This window comes from Furipterus horrens, unplaced genomic scaffold (genome assembly GCF_987537825.1).
Source record: "Furipterus horrens unplaced genomic scaffold, mFurHor1.1.pri manual_scaffold_8, whole genome shotgun sequence".
In the NCBI taxonomy this organism is placed as follows: domain Eukaryota; kingdom Metazoa; phylum Chordata; class Mammalia; order Chiroptera; family Furipteridae; genus Furipterus; species Furipterus horrens.
The window spans coordinates 85,943,189-85,959,054 of NW_028327178.1; the positions used below are offsets into that span (position 1 = coordinate 85,943,189).

Here is a 15,866-nt window from a genome sequence, read left to right on the forward strand (position 1 = left end):
TGGGGTAAAAGGTTTACAGTTGTGAGTATGCGAAACAGTTTATTCTTATATATTGTATTATTTTCCATATGAACAACTGTACACCTACTTTTGCCCACCTCTGTATAGTAGATGATGTTCTGTACGTTCCCTGTCAAAATACAGAGTACCCTATTGTAATATAAGAGCTCCAAACTGGGGAGCTGCTTAAGTGTTTGTGATATTCTGGGAAAAAAAAGCACCCAGGGACTAGCAGGTGTGAACGTGCTGTTTATTACAGGGGAGTGCACCGATGGCAGTGGGTCGGTGTGAGAGAGCCTGCACCCTCCTGTGTCCGGGGCTTGTTTTAAGGTGTCCCATACAAAGGAGGCACGTGTCCAATGTGGGACTCTAAACTACATGACCTCATTGTAAAGAAAAGGTCAAGAAGCAGTCACAGTACAGGAAGCCACTACCAAAAGATGACAGGAAGGAAGTTACAATCCATTTTCAAAACAATACACCTTCCTTCTGGCCAGGGGCCCTCAGTCAGGGGAGGGGGAAGGGCCACGTATTGACCCCACACCTGTATGAGGTCTGTCCCATTGTTAATATAACGAGAATGGCTTGTGCGATATCAATGTAACCTGGCAGCCAAGGAGAGTGGGCTGGAATGCGAATTCGGACACAATGAGGGCTTCACTGTGTTAGTAGCGGGGGCGGTAGACACCATTGAGTGAGCATGTGTACTTTGTGGCCCTCACATTCAAAATGAGCAAGTAGAGCAACAAATCTGCATCAGATTTTGCGTTAAGCTTGAACATTCCTCTGTGGAAACTATTCAGATGATTCAGAAGGCTTTTGGGGATGGTGCCGTGAGTGTAGTGCAAATAAGAGTGTGGCACAAGTGCTTCAAAGATTATCAAGAAGCTGTTGAAAGTTATTCACATTCCGGAAGGCCTGCAACAAACAGAACACCTGAGAACGTTGAACGTGTATAGGCTGCAATCAACAGAGATCGGCAACTGACAGTGTGGGAACTAGAAGCTGATCTGGGGATTCCAAAAACTACTGTACCCGAGATTTTGACTCAGGATCTTGGCATGAAACGTGTCATGACAAAATTCATTCTGCGGCTTCTGCTACCCAAGCAGAAGGAACATTGTGCTGCAGTTGCTAATGACTTGATTCAAACCCCTACCAGTGAACCAGATTTCCTCAAGAAGGTCATAACCAGAGATGAATTGTGGGTCTATGGCCATGATCCAGAAACGAAGGCCCGGTCGTCCCAATGGAAGTTGCCTGGTTCTCCATGCCTGAAGAAGGCGAGCAAAGTTGCAGCATGATGGAGACCATGTTAACTGTGTTTTTTGATTGGGAAGGTGTTGTCCATCGTGAGTACGCCTCTCCAGGCCAAACAATTAGTAAGGAGTACTACCTCCATGTTCTTCTTCAGCTGAGAGATACAATACGACGAAAATTGCCACAGCTACGGGCACCTGGTGATTGGCAGCTTCATCACTACAACGCGCCCACTCATGCATCATGTGCAGAGTGTTTTGGCGAAACATCAGATCAGCCAGGTGACTCAGCCCCCCTATAGCCCAGATTTTGGCGCCCGGTGACTTCTGGCTTTTATCAAAACTAAAATCACCTTTGAAAGTGAAGAGATTTCAGACCGTGGATGAAATTCAGGAAAATATGATGGGAAAGCAGATGGCAATTCGAACGAAGGATTTTGCAGTGTTTTGAACAGTGGAAGAGATGCTGGAGAACTGTGTAAGGTCGTAAGGTGCCTGCTTTGCAGAGGACTGAGGCATCATTGTCCTATGTACAATGTTTCTTGTATATTGTATTTTCTTAAATAAATTGGTCTTATTTGTTATAAGACATGGCTGGATACTTTCTGGACAGGCCTGGTATACCACAGAGCATCTGTGTTACAGATATACCCTAATTGATTTAAATATTTCCATTTGATAGATATCTAGATTGTTTCTAATATTTTCTGTTACAAGTAGCAGTGAATAACCTTTCACATGGGCCTTTTCACTCAGTCATCAGAAAAGGGTAAGTTTCCAGGAATGGAACTGTTGGGGCAGAGGATGTGCCTTGTTAAGTTGAAGGGCACCATCAAGAGCCCTCTGTTGAGATCATTTTGTTCGCATCAGCGGCGTGTGAGTGCCTGTTTTCCTACAGGCTTGCCAGTGGAATGCAGGTTGGACTGGGGTCTTGGCCAATTTCGTAAATGGAAATGTGTTCTGTTGTAGTTTTAACTTGTGACCTTATGTGAGTGAGGTTGGGCCTCTTTGCAGATGTTCAGGAGCCAATTATATTTTCTTATTTTCCTGTTAGAGTGTTGAGTGTTTCTTGTTGGTTTATCTCCCTTATATTTTCTTTACCTATCAGAAATTTACCTGTCACCTATAATGTGTTACCACCTGGAAGAAATGGAAGCTGAAGACTCTTTTGGGTGGAGTGCCAGAACAAGCTGGGTACCCTTGGGATCTGTTTTGGAATCTGTTTGTGGATAAGGCTCCATAGGGACATCTAGTTAAAGTCTTGCAGACATCACCTTGAAGGGAAGACATTTGGTGAAATGGCCAGAGCCCGACATGAATTGTGCTCAGCAAACATTAGCTGTCACGGTCATGTCATCCTGGGATGTGTGGGAGGAGGAGCACAAAACGGGATTTACACTGGGGGCCTGTGACAGGCACATCAACTCACCCCACTGTTCCAGTTAGGGGCCAGGAAGGGGGAGAGGCAGCACATCTTCTGGCTCTTTCCGAAGGGCAAGCTGTGCTGGGGAACATGTGGTACACACCTGGAACCTGGAAAGTGCTCTGGCTGTTACAGCCCAGGAGCCCTCCAGGCTGAAGAGGCTGGCTGGGGAGTACAGGTGAAGCAGACTGTTGTGCTTTGTAGGATTGGCCGAGCTTTTGGGTGCAGTATTGGTTGGCCCAGAGGTTTTGCCTTCATGTGGCCACGGGGTGTGGGGCTATTTGAAGAGGCAATGAAAACAAGATGAAGGGGTTTGCTGTCTCCACTAACTTTAGGGTTGCTAGTGTTATGTTAGATCTGTCAGCTACATCTTTTGTAGTGTATCTAAGACCGACAAACTGTAGTTTAGTATATGTTGTATTGTACTCTTTGATTTTTTTTTTTTAATAATAGTTAATTTTGAAATTTCAGGCAATAGGGAAGGCAGGGGGAAGATTTTTATGTTCGTTAAAAGGACTTGAATTAAAGGTGAGGAAACATTAATCTTGATATCTTTAGTCTTTAAAACACATTTTAATTGTAGAAATGGAGGAAATCACATGTGTCTCTAAGGAGGGAGGGTAAGAATAATAGTGTGTTACTTCTTTATTAAAGAATTGAAAGCAGTAAATTTGAGAAACTTTATTACTCTCTGAAAATGATTGTTTTAGTCTAAAATGGTTCACTTAGCTACCAGACGACAATGGCGGGTGAAGTATACCAGATCCCAAAGAGATGATAATTGAGTACTGAACCCTCTGATCAGAGGCACGGGATTTCCAGGTACTCGTACCCTTCACCTTACAGGATCACAGCCACGATTCACTTGAACTTCTGTGTGAGTAACACAGGCTTATTTCATTCAGTTAAATTGGCACTGCTGTGATACTTACATTCATCTTGACATTCCTTCACTATTGTCCTGTCAGTCTGTTTCCTGTACATTTGACCATTTTAGGATTACTGTTTAGAAACACATACCTGAAGCATTATTGTCTTAGCTTAGTAGAGATAAAGCAATAAATATAATGCCTTTGCATTATAACTGTTGAGCAATAGACACATTCCCATATCCAAAGGCAACACAGCCCTGCATTTTGGAGACAAACAAAATCAACTGGACAAATTTAGGCAGAGAAGACCTACTTTTATAACTTATTGAATGATTGTACAGTAGTAGTTTAGGGAGGAAAATTTCAAGCCACAGATTCTATTTCAAATAATTTTGAAAGGTAGAAAGGACATGTTGTTTGTTCCCAATGGATTTTTAGGTAAGTTGCTGATGTTTTTAATAAAAACTTGATCAGTTTCCTGAAATGAAAGATGCCAAGATTCCACTCTGTTATCTGCAATGCTATTAATAACACAAATGAAAATCCATTTTTATTAAATTTAGAAAGCTTTCTAAGACATGTTTTATTTCCCAGTTGAAATAATATTTAGAGGTTCCAAAATATGAAGCTTCAATAGTGTCAGGAACATATTTTATCCTTTTTTTTCTCTTTTAAATAAAAGGCTCAACACCTTTTTTTTTCTTTCATTTTTTAAATTGTTCTATTACAGGTGTCGCATTTTTCCCCCATTGCTCTCCCCTGCCCTGCCCACCTCCCCCCTCTCCCACAGTCAGTTCTCACCCTGTTGTTCATGTCCATGGGTCATTTATACTAGTTTCTTGACTAGACCCTTCCCCTTTTTTCCTCCTTCTCCCCCTCCCCCGTCCCCTCTGGTCATTGTCAGTCTGTTCCTTGTTTCCATGTCGACACATTTTTTTGAAGAACTGATTTTAACATACAATTTTTAAAATTAAATTTTATGTTTCTTAAAAATAGGCCATCAGATAGCTAACTTAATAAACCAAAGGGAAACTAGTGGTAAAACTATTGTCTTATTTTCTGGTGCCCTGTTGCATCCTGTGCTCAATCAATGGCAGCTACCTGAGGTGGCACAGGGAGGGGTTTTGTGCAAGACTGCATCCTCATTGCCGGGGCACAGCAGGTGCTCAAACAGCATTTGTTAAATGAATATATGAACCTTTCCAAGCCTGGGGAACATCTGCATTTTGTAGTACTTATATAATTGTGTGTGCAAGTGGAAAAAGTCAGAGGAGGAGAGAGAGTGGCCAAAGTCTCCTCGTTGGAGCCACATATACAGATTTAAAAATTCTTTTTGAGTTGGAATTTACACAAAATTGACAATTTAAAAATGAACAATTCAGTGACTTGGAAAACATTCACATTGTTGTGCAACCATCAGCTCTATCTAGTTCCAGAACATTTTCATCATCCCAAAAGGAAACCCTATTCTCATGAGTCTCCCTGCGGCACCTGGACATGAATGTGGGTAAAGGTTAGTTTTAGCTAGGATAGGGCATTGAATCAGTTCTGGGTTTCTCTGATATTTAGTAACTAAACATTGTTGTTTTAAGGCAGTTCATCCTGAGTGTATGTACCTCTTGGCTTCTCGAGTGGGTTGAGTGCTGCTATGATATGACTTGGAGCATGGTTCTAATTGTAAGTTAGAGTTTTGTGTTGTGGACTTGAACTTGGCTGGGAACATGTATCCTGCTGGCAGCTAGTTTTACAGGCAAACAAACTCCACAAACCCAATTGCCTTCTGTAAAAAACTATAGCCTATCTTAGAGTTAGTTGTAAAGGAAGCTCTTTGTTTGATATAAGAAAATTTGCCATGCAAGAACTAATATACCAGTTAATCAAGATATTTGGTATACTTTAAAACTAGCTTCAGACTGGGGTTGTAAAATATGTGACCTTGAATGAAAGATTAAAATTTTCTCTGGCTCAGTTTCTTCAACTACAAGAATAAGTGGATTAAATCTCTCTGACCACCTCAATCTAAGCTATATTGCTTGGATCGTCAGTCTTTTTTTAATTTCTTCCTGTTGTAAAAATTAATTGTCCTCATTATAGAAAATTACCACCATATGTAAAGGGAAAAAGAAGGTAAAAATGGCCCAACCACTGTTAATATGTTGGTGTATATCTTTTTTATTATCTGTTTAAAAAAACAATATACAAATAACATATGAAACATTATAAAAGGTCCAAATGCTAAAAAGAATAGTTGGGAGTGAAAAATGAAAGGTGCCTGTTCTTACTCATTGTCCCTTGGGCAACCTTCATATTGGTTTGTGACTTCTCTGGTCCCTTTACCAAGCATCTAGACAGGGAGGTTATTAAAATTTTATTTTACTTAATTTTTTTAGCACAATTGGGGTAATTCTAGGCTTACTGTTTTGTGACCTTTTTTTTTTTACAGTATTTCTTGGAGTTCTTTCCTTGTCAGTACATCAGTTTTATTAATTTTTAATGGTTGAATATTATTCCCAAAATGGATATAGCATAATTTAACAATGTCTGTCTTTTTGATGAACATTTGGGCTGTTTCCAAGTTTTCAGCATTTTAAGTAATACAGTATTCCCTCACTTATCACGGGTATTATGTTCTAGACACCCCCCTCCCCCCCCGCGATAGGTGAAAGTCTACGGAATAGGAACCTTACATTTATTTTAGTATTTATATATATTTTAAGGCTTTATAAACCCTTCCCACACACTTATAAACTGTTCCCAGTCCCTTATTAACCTTGCCCACTCCCTTAACCTTTTCCACACTTGTATAAACACTACTTACATTCTTAAACATATTCTACACCCTTAAACCTATGTAACTTTAACAACATACATATATAGTACCGCACAATCCTGCGATATAGCGAAAAATCTGTGATAAATAATTAAATATAATATTTTTTAAAATCCTGCAATACAGTGAGGCCGCAATAAGTGAACCGGGATAGAGAGGGACTACTGTACTGCCACCATCAACCTTGACAATGCATACCACTTTAATGGATATTTGTGAAAAATAGGTTTATATGAGTATAATTGCTGGGCCTAGAAAATGACTGTTTTAAATCCCAGCACAAAGGCCATTCCACCAAGAACATAATCTCGCTAATAATGTAGAGTAGCGTTTCTCTCTCACCCTGGTCAATACCAGGTTTCCCTTTAAAATTTCCCCCCAATTTATTTTTTAAAATGAAAATTTATTTTAATTGTCATTTCTGTAATTTTAAATGAGGTTGAACGGAGTTTTGTGTGTTTTGTTGGATAACTTAGTATTTTTTCTATAATTTTGTATACTCCTACCCTGTGCCCATTTCCTTTGGATTGTTTGTATTATGGATTTGCAGATGTTCTTACTTTTCATATAATTCTTTTTCATTTTCTCATCTGCAAACTGTAGCAAGACAGATTTTTTTAAAGGATACATTTTGCAGGTATTCTTTATGAAATTCTGATACTGATTATGTGTTGCACTGTATTTTCTCTTAGCTATCACTCATCTTTCACTTCTCTTTATGGTAGTTTACAATACAACATTGAACATCTTTATACCTTGTCTTTTTTTCTCTTTTAAAAATGTAGTTGTGCTGTTATTCATATGTACAATTATTTTCAGTATTATTTTTCAAGACAGGCAGCCAGGACCTAAGGCCACTGTGTTGTGCCTCACCAGAGCAGGCATGAATGGGGGTCTTTACTACATTAGGAAAACAGTGTGCATGAGTGCTGTGATTAGCACATTTCCTCCTGTAGGGGTGACACAGTAGAAGTCATTGTCTTTACTTGGAAAGGGATCTTAACCAAGGCAGTTATGATGCCTTTCACAGGCTCAGACGTGGCAGTTTTGGCCCTTCAGCCAAGCTTCCCTTGCCCATGGAGGGTGCTGGGGTCCCGCTCCTTGTAGCTTCTTTGGATTTTCCATTCCTACTCTCCCTCAGCTGACCCTCATCCATGGGACATGTGGTATGTTTCTACTCTGTCAAAAACACATGCATGGTCACTGATGCAGCACACACTTGTTGGGAGTTTCATTTAAGATCACCCCAAACTTGGCTAATTTGATAGGTAAAAAATGTAGTTTTTGTCTCTTATGAGAATTACAAAAGACTTAGGTGGGGTGGGGGGTGGTGTTTCCATATAGCAGAGAGACATACTGTGAAACAGCCTCTAAGTGGAGTGTTTCTCTTCAGGTGGTGATGAATGGAGGTGCCACGTCCAGCGGTGAACAGGACAATGAAGACACGGAGCTCATGGCAATCTATACAACAGAAAATGGCATCGCAGAAAAGGTACCTACTTCCGTCACTCCCCAAACGCCCCTCCCCCCTCAGCTGCTGCTGTCCCAGGTTCTGTACAGGAAGTGTGCCCTTCATCTGGGGGTTTGTCTCTACCTGCCAGAGTGGATGTGAATGTTCTCTTTATAATAGAAATAGAGCTGATGGGGAATAGAAGTTACTAATTTTTAATCGTCTTAATGGCAGTTAAGCTGAGTCCCATATTGAGGCCCTTAACTATATATTTTTACAAGGCTCAGCCAGCATACCAGAGGGAAGTGGCTAAGAGTTTGGGTCTGGGTGCTCCTGGGACTCAGACCCTGAGGGAATTAAACTTGGCATCAGTTGCCTCATCTCTAAAATGGAAGTAAACATACCAGCATTTGTCTTATGGCTGTTGTGAGGATTAAATGAAATAAAATATGTAAAGTTATTAGCATTGTGTCTGGTACATGCTATGTGTGCAGGGACTGAGAATGAGGGAAGCCAGTACGGTAGATAGTTTACGGAGACCACGACAATGAAGCTTAGAGGAAAGCAATGGAAATCACTCACTAAAGTGGCAGAATCCTCTCTTGCCCCATCCCTTCTCCTTGATAGGTCAGTCTGTGTGACCATATTCCTGGAGGCCCAGAGAGGCTGCCCCCAGAAGAGGGTCTGGATGCCTGGGTTTCTTTTTTCTTTGTATCTACCACATGTGAAAAGCTTGGTAATGTGGCACCTTCAGATTGCACTGCAGCCCTAAGACTTCTCAATTTCATTAGAGTTTTATTTGATAGACTTTAAAAATAAATTATTTTTATGGTGAAAATTACTAATTTGATCAACTTATATAATGAGGCATTGTACTCTAGAACCACTGTGTTTTACGATAGACAGTGGGTACTGTATATTCTAGTCACAGACCACTAGAAAGCTGACACATGCAGATACAGTACCCAGCTTGGGTATTAATGCAACAAGTTTACAGTATGATAGCTAAAATGATAAAGAACAAGGAAGTTATACTGGAGTTTTTTAATAATCAAATTTATATGTCTACCTGTGCTTGTTTTTAAAATTTCTAGTATGGGAGATGAAAACTTTATTTTTGCTTGTCTTGACCAATATTGCTATTATTTGGTTAAGCTATTATAAATTAGACTAATTAGAGTCATGCTGAGATGTTGAAATTCCTGGGGTGTTGGATTCCAGACTGCTCCTCAGAGTACAGAGATGAGAGCAGCCACAGTCAGCTCGGAGTCTGATGCCTGCGGCTACAGCTGAGACCGAGCCTGCAACAGGGCGGGGTCCGTGTGGGGGCCACCGCCTGGCTTGTTGGGCTCTCAGCCTCTTGTAGCAAAGTGCTTCTGATTTTGTAGACTTGTTGGGTTGCGTCCAGTGCTCAAGTCCTGGGTCCTTAATCACAGGATCACCAAAATTTCTAGGCTGTAGGCGCTCATGATTTTGGGACTTCCTCCTCCACTATCCAGGAAATGATGGCTATCTTTTGAAATGAACAGTTCGGGGCTTTTCAACATCTGCTGCTGTGATGATGGTGATCTGTGGGCAAGAAAAATGTCTAGCACATTTATGCTGAACATTTATTTACCTGTTTGGGTGAAAACTATTTTCACTTGTCTAAACACCGGTACATTCACATTTCCTTAAATACTAGTGACATAGAATATCTTTCTATTTTAGTGACCATTTGGGGCTTATGCTACTCCGTTTTTTAATCATTAAAAAAAAAAAATCACTCAGTGGATTGAGCATCGGCCTGTGACCCAAGTGTCGCTGGTTTGATTCCCAGTCAGGGCACATGACTAGGTTGCATGTCAGGTCCCCAGTCGGGGGAGCAAGTAAGAGGCAACCACACAGTGACGTTTCTCTCCCTCTCTTTCTCCTTTTCCCTCTCTCTAAAAATAAAATAAATAAACAAATTATTTTAAAAAATATCAGTAGCCAAAAGCCTCACAATTAAATAGAAATGTTATTATTATTTTTAAAGATCTTACTTATTTTTAGAGAGGGGGGAGGGAAGGAAAAAGAGAAGGAGAGAAACATCGATGTGAGAGATACATTGATCAATTCGCCTCTCGCATGCCCCCAACTGGGGACCTGGCCTGCAACCCAGGCACGTGTCCTGATCGGGAATCGAACCGGTCACCTTTAGGTTCATAGGCCAGCGCTCTATCCACTGAGCAACACCAGCCAGGGCCCTTAAATAGAAATGTTAAAGTGAAAATCCAAAGTTGTCTGTGACCCAACTCCAAACTATAACCTTCTAGGCATTTCCATCATACAGATACTTTCTTTATATCTGGTTTTTAAAAACATAAATGAGATTATATTTGTGAGGTAGAAGCCTGCCATTTTGAAGCCCACCATTCCAAACAAAAGCCCGCCACAAGGCAGCTTACCTTCCTCCCCATACCTCTAGCTGCCCTAGACTCAGGTGGCTATATCAGGAGGTTGCAACTGGGCCAGTCACCAACCTGCTGGCCATATAAGGAGGCAGGTTAGCCTATGCTGTGCTGTTTCTGCATTCTAAGCCTCAGAACTCCTTAAAACTCACCCTGCCCTGTCCCTGGCCATTGGCGTCTGACTCCAAGACCCCAGCCTGTGTGTCGCATACTCAGTAAACCGCCTTCTTCAACATTTGCTGCTGGCCGTCTCTACCTCCACCGAGCTCCCTGAAACCTAACATTTTCATGCCGAAACCCGGGAGGAGGGCTGGTCTCGGCACCTGGAGGCTTGTAGCCAGGGAAGCAGTGGGCTGCGGCAGCATGGCCGGGCTACCGCCCTGATCCTGCCTCTTGGGGCCACGGCTGCCTTCCACTCGGACCCGAACTTTCGGGGACCCAGTCGTAGAAGAGAAACCACTGAGCACTGACCTTCCTTTGTCTGGCTTTTCCATCCACACCGGCTAAATTCGGGTAAGGAGTCTTCCCTTTTCCTGGGTGTCTCCCTGCTGTTCTCGGGCATTCAGGAGGCCCCTCCAAAGTCCTAGCGCTAGGTGGAGACTACCCTCTGTTTGAAGGGAGCGAGACAAGGGAACTCCCTTCTCTCCTCTCTTCTCAGTTTAGAGAGCATTCAGAACACTTCTTAGTGCCCATTGATTGGGTGGTGAGGATGCCAGCATCTGGTCTCCAGGGCCCATACTCTTGGAGTTAAGCTGCTGGGCTGCTCTTAGAGTCAAGAGCCACTGGGCTCTTGGGAATTCTCCTTACCCTCCTCCCTTCAACCACAGGTACTGACCAATCCAGGCCTCCCCGAGACTCCCTTGTTGGGTGTCTCCTAAAACACCTTTAGAATATTGATCTCAAACTGAGACTGCAGTGGCTTGTCTTTTTCTGGAACACTGCCTGGCCTCAGTACAAACTTGATAATCAGTCCACATGGCCCCTTAATGGGACCCTGAACCCTTCAATCTTAACTGACTTAGACAATTCTTGTCTCTGCCTCGGCAAGTGAAGTCCCGTACCTGCAAGCCTTCTTTGAGTTGTGGCGTCCTTCCCTTTGTGAATTCTGCTCCGCCCATCAAATCCTTCTCCTCCATTCCCCCTTACCCCAGGTTTCTGCTTCTTCGCCCTCTGCTCCATCTTCTTTCTGCCCCACCCTGCGCTCCTCCTCCCTACCAACATCCTCCGCCTCAATCTGCACCCGCAGTGGCAGCACCCTCAGAGTCTGACACAGACCCAGACTCTACTCCTGACACTCCACCCCTTCAGCCAAGCCCTCGTGGAACGCGGGTCCATCAGCCACTCCCCCTGCACCCCATCATTCCCTTCTGGAGGCGATCCCATCTGAGTCCACTTGCCCTTTTCTCTATCCTATCTGTCTCCGACTGAGCAATGCCGTGGCTCCTTTTCCTTCCATCCACTTGGTTCATTAAGGAATTTCAGTATATTACAAGCTCCTATAAACTCACCTGGAGAGACCTTTATATTATCCTCTCTTACCTGCATGACTGCTGAGGAGAGGAAGAGTTTGGACTGCCACTCAGGCTCTCGCTGACGTACTTAATCACCAGGACCCCAACAATAGTCCGACTGGGGCCATGGCGGATTCCTGAGAGGAACTATCAGGAAGGGGCCTAGGGCTTCGCGCTTGCAACTGCATGATAACTTGTCTCACTGCCAGAATGCAGGCTGCTGCGTGGAAAGCTGTAAGTTACGATAAATCAAAGAAATTACACAGGGACCTAACGAAAACCCTGCTGCTTCTTGAGTCGGTTAAGGCAGGCCCTCCAGCGATTCACTAATTTAGACCCTAATACGCCAGACGGCTCTCCTCTTCTCCATATGTATTTTATCTTCCAATCCGCTCCAGACATTCGCGTAAGCTAAAGAAGCTGGAAGCGGGTCCACAGACTACACAGGCTGACCTAGTAAATCTGGCCTTTACAATCGAGATGAGGAAAAGGCCCAATCTCAGGTTACGGCCCTTCAGATGTTGGCTTCAGCCCTGACTGAGCCCCATAAGAACAGTTCATTGAGGGAGGGGGAGGACTCCGGGGCAGCCTGCAGAGATTGCTTCAAGTGTGGCAGAGCAGGCCACTGGACCGCCAACTGCCCAAGCCCACAGCCACCAACTAAGCCCTGTCCTCTGTGCAAACAGAAAGGACACTGGAAGTCTGACTGCCCCTGGCCTCTCAAGGCAAAGGGCACCAGTTGCCCATGCTGGTAGCATCCTGGGCTTCAAACTCCCCAACCTCCTGGGTCTGGCTGTGGAAGACTGAGGTTGCCCGGGGGACTGTTTCAGCCCCCACACCCATCCTGACAGTGGAACCTCGGGTAACTCTTTCAGTGGCAGGTAAACCAATCTCTTTTCGAATATATTCCAGGAAGCTCACCAGTTCCTCTCTCGATTGGTGGGGTTGATAGTTTCAAGGCCTGCTGTAACTCCCTTCTGGGCCTGTTCCCTGGAAGAATTCACTTTTTTGCATTCCTTCTTAGTCCTTCCTAACTGCCCTACACCCCATTCTTTGTAGGGATATTTCAGCCAGGTTACGGGCTCAGATTTGTATACCCTCCCCTCAGCAACTGCAGGCCATCTTCCTTCTCTCTCTCTCTCATAATCGACCGATGCTCATGTCTTAATACCCTCTTCCACTCTCCCCACTGTTTCCCCTGTTGTCTGGGACACAGACACCCCTGTCATCGCCACCCACCACGAACCCATTAAGATCCGCCTTAGAACTGTCCTGCGACCCTTAGAAACAAATTTTTAAAAAAGAGTCTGGAATGTGAGGTAGAAGTCTGCTATTTTGAAGCCCGCCATCAGGCAGCTCACCTTCCTCCCCCGGTCCCTGGCTGCCCTAGACTCAGGTGGCTATCAAGAGATTGCACCTGGGCCAGTCGCCTACCTGCTGGTCGTATAAGGAGGCAGTTTAGCCCATGCTGTGTGGTTGCTGCATTCCAAGCCTCAGAACTCCTTAAAACTCACCCTGCCCTGTCCCTGTCCCTGGCTGTTGGCACCTGACTCCAAGACCACAGCCTGTGTGTCGCATACTCAGTAAACTGTCCTCTTCAACGTTTGGCTGCTGGCCTTCTCTACCTCCGCTGACCCCCACCCCCATCCCCCGAAACCTAACAATATTCTAAATATCATTCTGCAACTTTTAAAAGATTTTATCTATTTTATAGAGAGGGGAAGGGAGGAAGAAAGAGGGAGAGGAACATAGATGTGCAAGGGAAACATTGATCGGTTGTCTCCTCTACATCCCCAGCTGGGGACCTGGCCCGCAACCCAGGCGTGTGCCCTGGAATTGAGCCAGCGACCTTTTGGTTCCCAGGCCAGTACTCAGTCTACTGAGCTCGACCAGTCAGGGCTGTAACTTACTTTTTAAAATGTACAGATGTATTGTCAACGTTTTCCCCGGTCAGTATATACATATCTATGTAGCTCATTCTTTTCAGCTGTAGCAGAGTGTTCCACTTATTTAAATAACCCCTAATTATTGGACACCAACAGTAGGACACTTTTTTGCTCTTACAAAAAGGCTGCAGCAGACATCCTCGTACATGTCTTTTGTGTTGCCATAGGAGCAAAACTGCTCCATTTATGTCACATATTCCAGTAAGAACTGCTGTTGGATATGTCCATGGGTCTGGCATTCACTGGTTCAGTTTTCATTTTTTCCTATTGAAGGACTTCTGGGTTCTTTATTACACAGGTAATTCTGGTGTGAGATTCAGAGCAATAGTATGCCTTTCATAATCCTCCTATGAAATGGTACCACCTACTTTGAACTGTTATAGTCAAGATCACACATAATATACGCAAAGTACAAAAACAAAGTACATGTCCAAATAATGGCAATAATGTTATTTTCAGTTGAAACTACTAAGAATAAATACCAAACAAAAGAGATAAGGGTAAGAAGCAGTAAGAAGAAAAAACAAGACATTCAAGTGTTGGCGGTAAAATGGCATCAGGTGTTAGATGGTAGAGTCAGACCGGACTACTGGGTACTTGAGTTCTGGCTAAGAAAGAATTCAGAGCCAAGATTCAAACTATAAGAGAAAGTATATTTAGAAATTGATAGAGGTGGAAGAAGTGAGCCATAGAAGAAATGGGCTCAGGAAACAAGTTACAGCAAAAGAACTGTCCTTGGCGCTTAGGAGATCCAGAGGCAAAGAAAGGGGCTGGGGAAAGGTGCCGGTGTGCTTCCCAGTGGGAGCTGCCTGAGGCTTATGTCATTCCGAAGTCAGTTTCGGTGAAGTAGTTTTTCCTAAAAAATGGATTCATTCTAATTTTCAAGTTAATCTACATAGACCCAAGCAGAATAGGTCTTTTAATTCTTATTTTAATCCTTTTATTTCTGTGATTATTACGACTTTTTGTTTGTTTATCCTTTTCCCTCCCACATTGTCCTATTTTTATTTCCCTGGATTAGCTAGTTTTTTTTTTTTAATCTAAAAGAAACAAAATTTAGATTTACTTAGTTTTCTGAGTAACGGCTTTCCTGTTTTCTAATGTATCTAATTCTTTTTTTCTGTATTCCTTTTTGTTTCCTTTTATTTTCTAATATTTTGAGATGTATGCTTTGTTTTGTCTTTTTGTTTTAAGTGCAAAGGCTTTGCACTTTGCACTAAGTACTTCTTTATATCTAATGGGTTTTCATATGTAATTTATTTTTTAATCCTATTTTTTAAATCCTACTTTGGGTTGTAGTTCTTCTTTTTTCTTTTGGCCTTTAGGGGGTGGACTTAAAAATTTCCTGGTTGTGGGGTGCTGATTGTTTATTTTAGTAATTTCTAGCTTTATTGCATTTTGGTCAGAAAATGTTACCTGTATTATTTGGGGGGATGTATTGAAGTGTATTTATGGTTGAATTTTTTGTGAATGTTTAAGCTTATTAGAGATGCAGACTCCCTGCCCCAATCTAGACCTGCTGGTTCTGCACTTTCATACATTTCCTATGTGATTCACATGTTCACTGAATTAGAGAAGTAACTCTGAAGTAGTTTTTAAGAGAAGAGCTGGCTCATGGGAATAAATTCCTATCCCAAACTTACTGTAGCATGTAAGCGTGAAGGCTGTAGTTGCTGCTCTCCCATTTTCTGATAGTGAATGTGGCTGTGAAGAAATCAGGCCAGGCCTTTTTTTTTCTTTTTATCAGCATCTTTACCTTTTTGCCTGTTTTATAGATTCTTTATTTATCTTTGATATTCAGTAACTTTACTTAGATATGTTTTGATGCTGACCTTTCTGTGTCAGGTTTTTCTGACATTTTTAATATTTGGTGTAAAAGCTCCTATTACTTTAGGAAAGCTATCTTGAATTATATCTTAATTTTTTGTTCCAGCCTGTTCTTTCAGTTTTCTGAAATTTGAGGGCTCCAATTATGTATATTTTGGCTCTCCTTTGCCTTCTTTCTCTAGCTATCACTTTCTCTAATGTGTTTTGTTTTATTTTCTCTTGTGCTCTTATGACTTTGATTTTGCTTTTTCTTTTTTTCCTTTCACTTCTGTCCAAATTCTGTCAACTCATGTTTTATTTCCCTTTGTCTTTAAAT

The 15,866-nt window shown here is 42.5% G+C and overlaps 1 protein-coding gene across 3 annotated transcripts in view; it reads left to right on the forward strand.

Moving 5' to 3' along the window:
• Positions 1-15,866, forward strand: part of SLC23A2 (solute carrier family 23 member 2) — a 121,145-nt gene that overhangs the window by 58,068 nt on the left and 47,211 nt on the right. For all 3 annotated transcript variants that reach the window (XM_090286075.1, XM_090286077.1, XM_090286076.1), the window contains one exon: positions 7,778-7,876. In XM_090286075.1, coding sequence (XP_090142201.1) covers positions 7,778-7,876 — 99 coding nt within the window. The remainder of the gene's footprint in view (positions 1-7,777; positions 7,877-15,866) is intronic.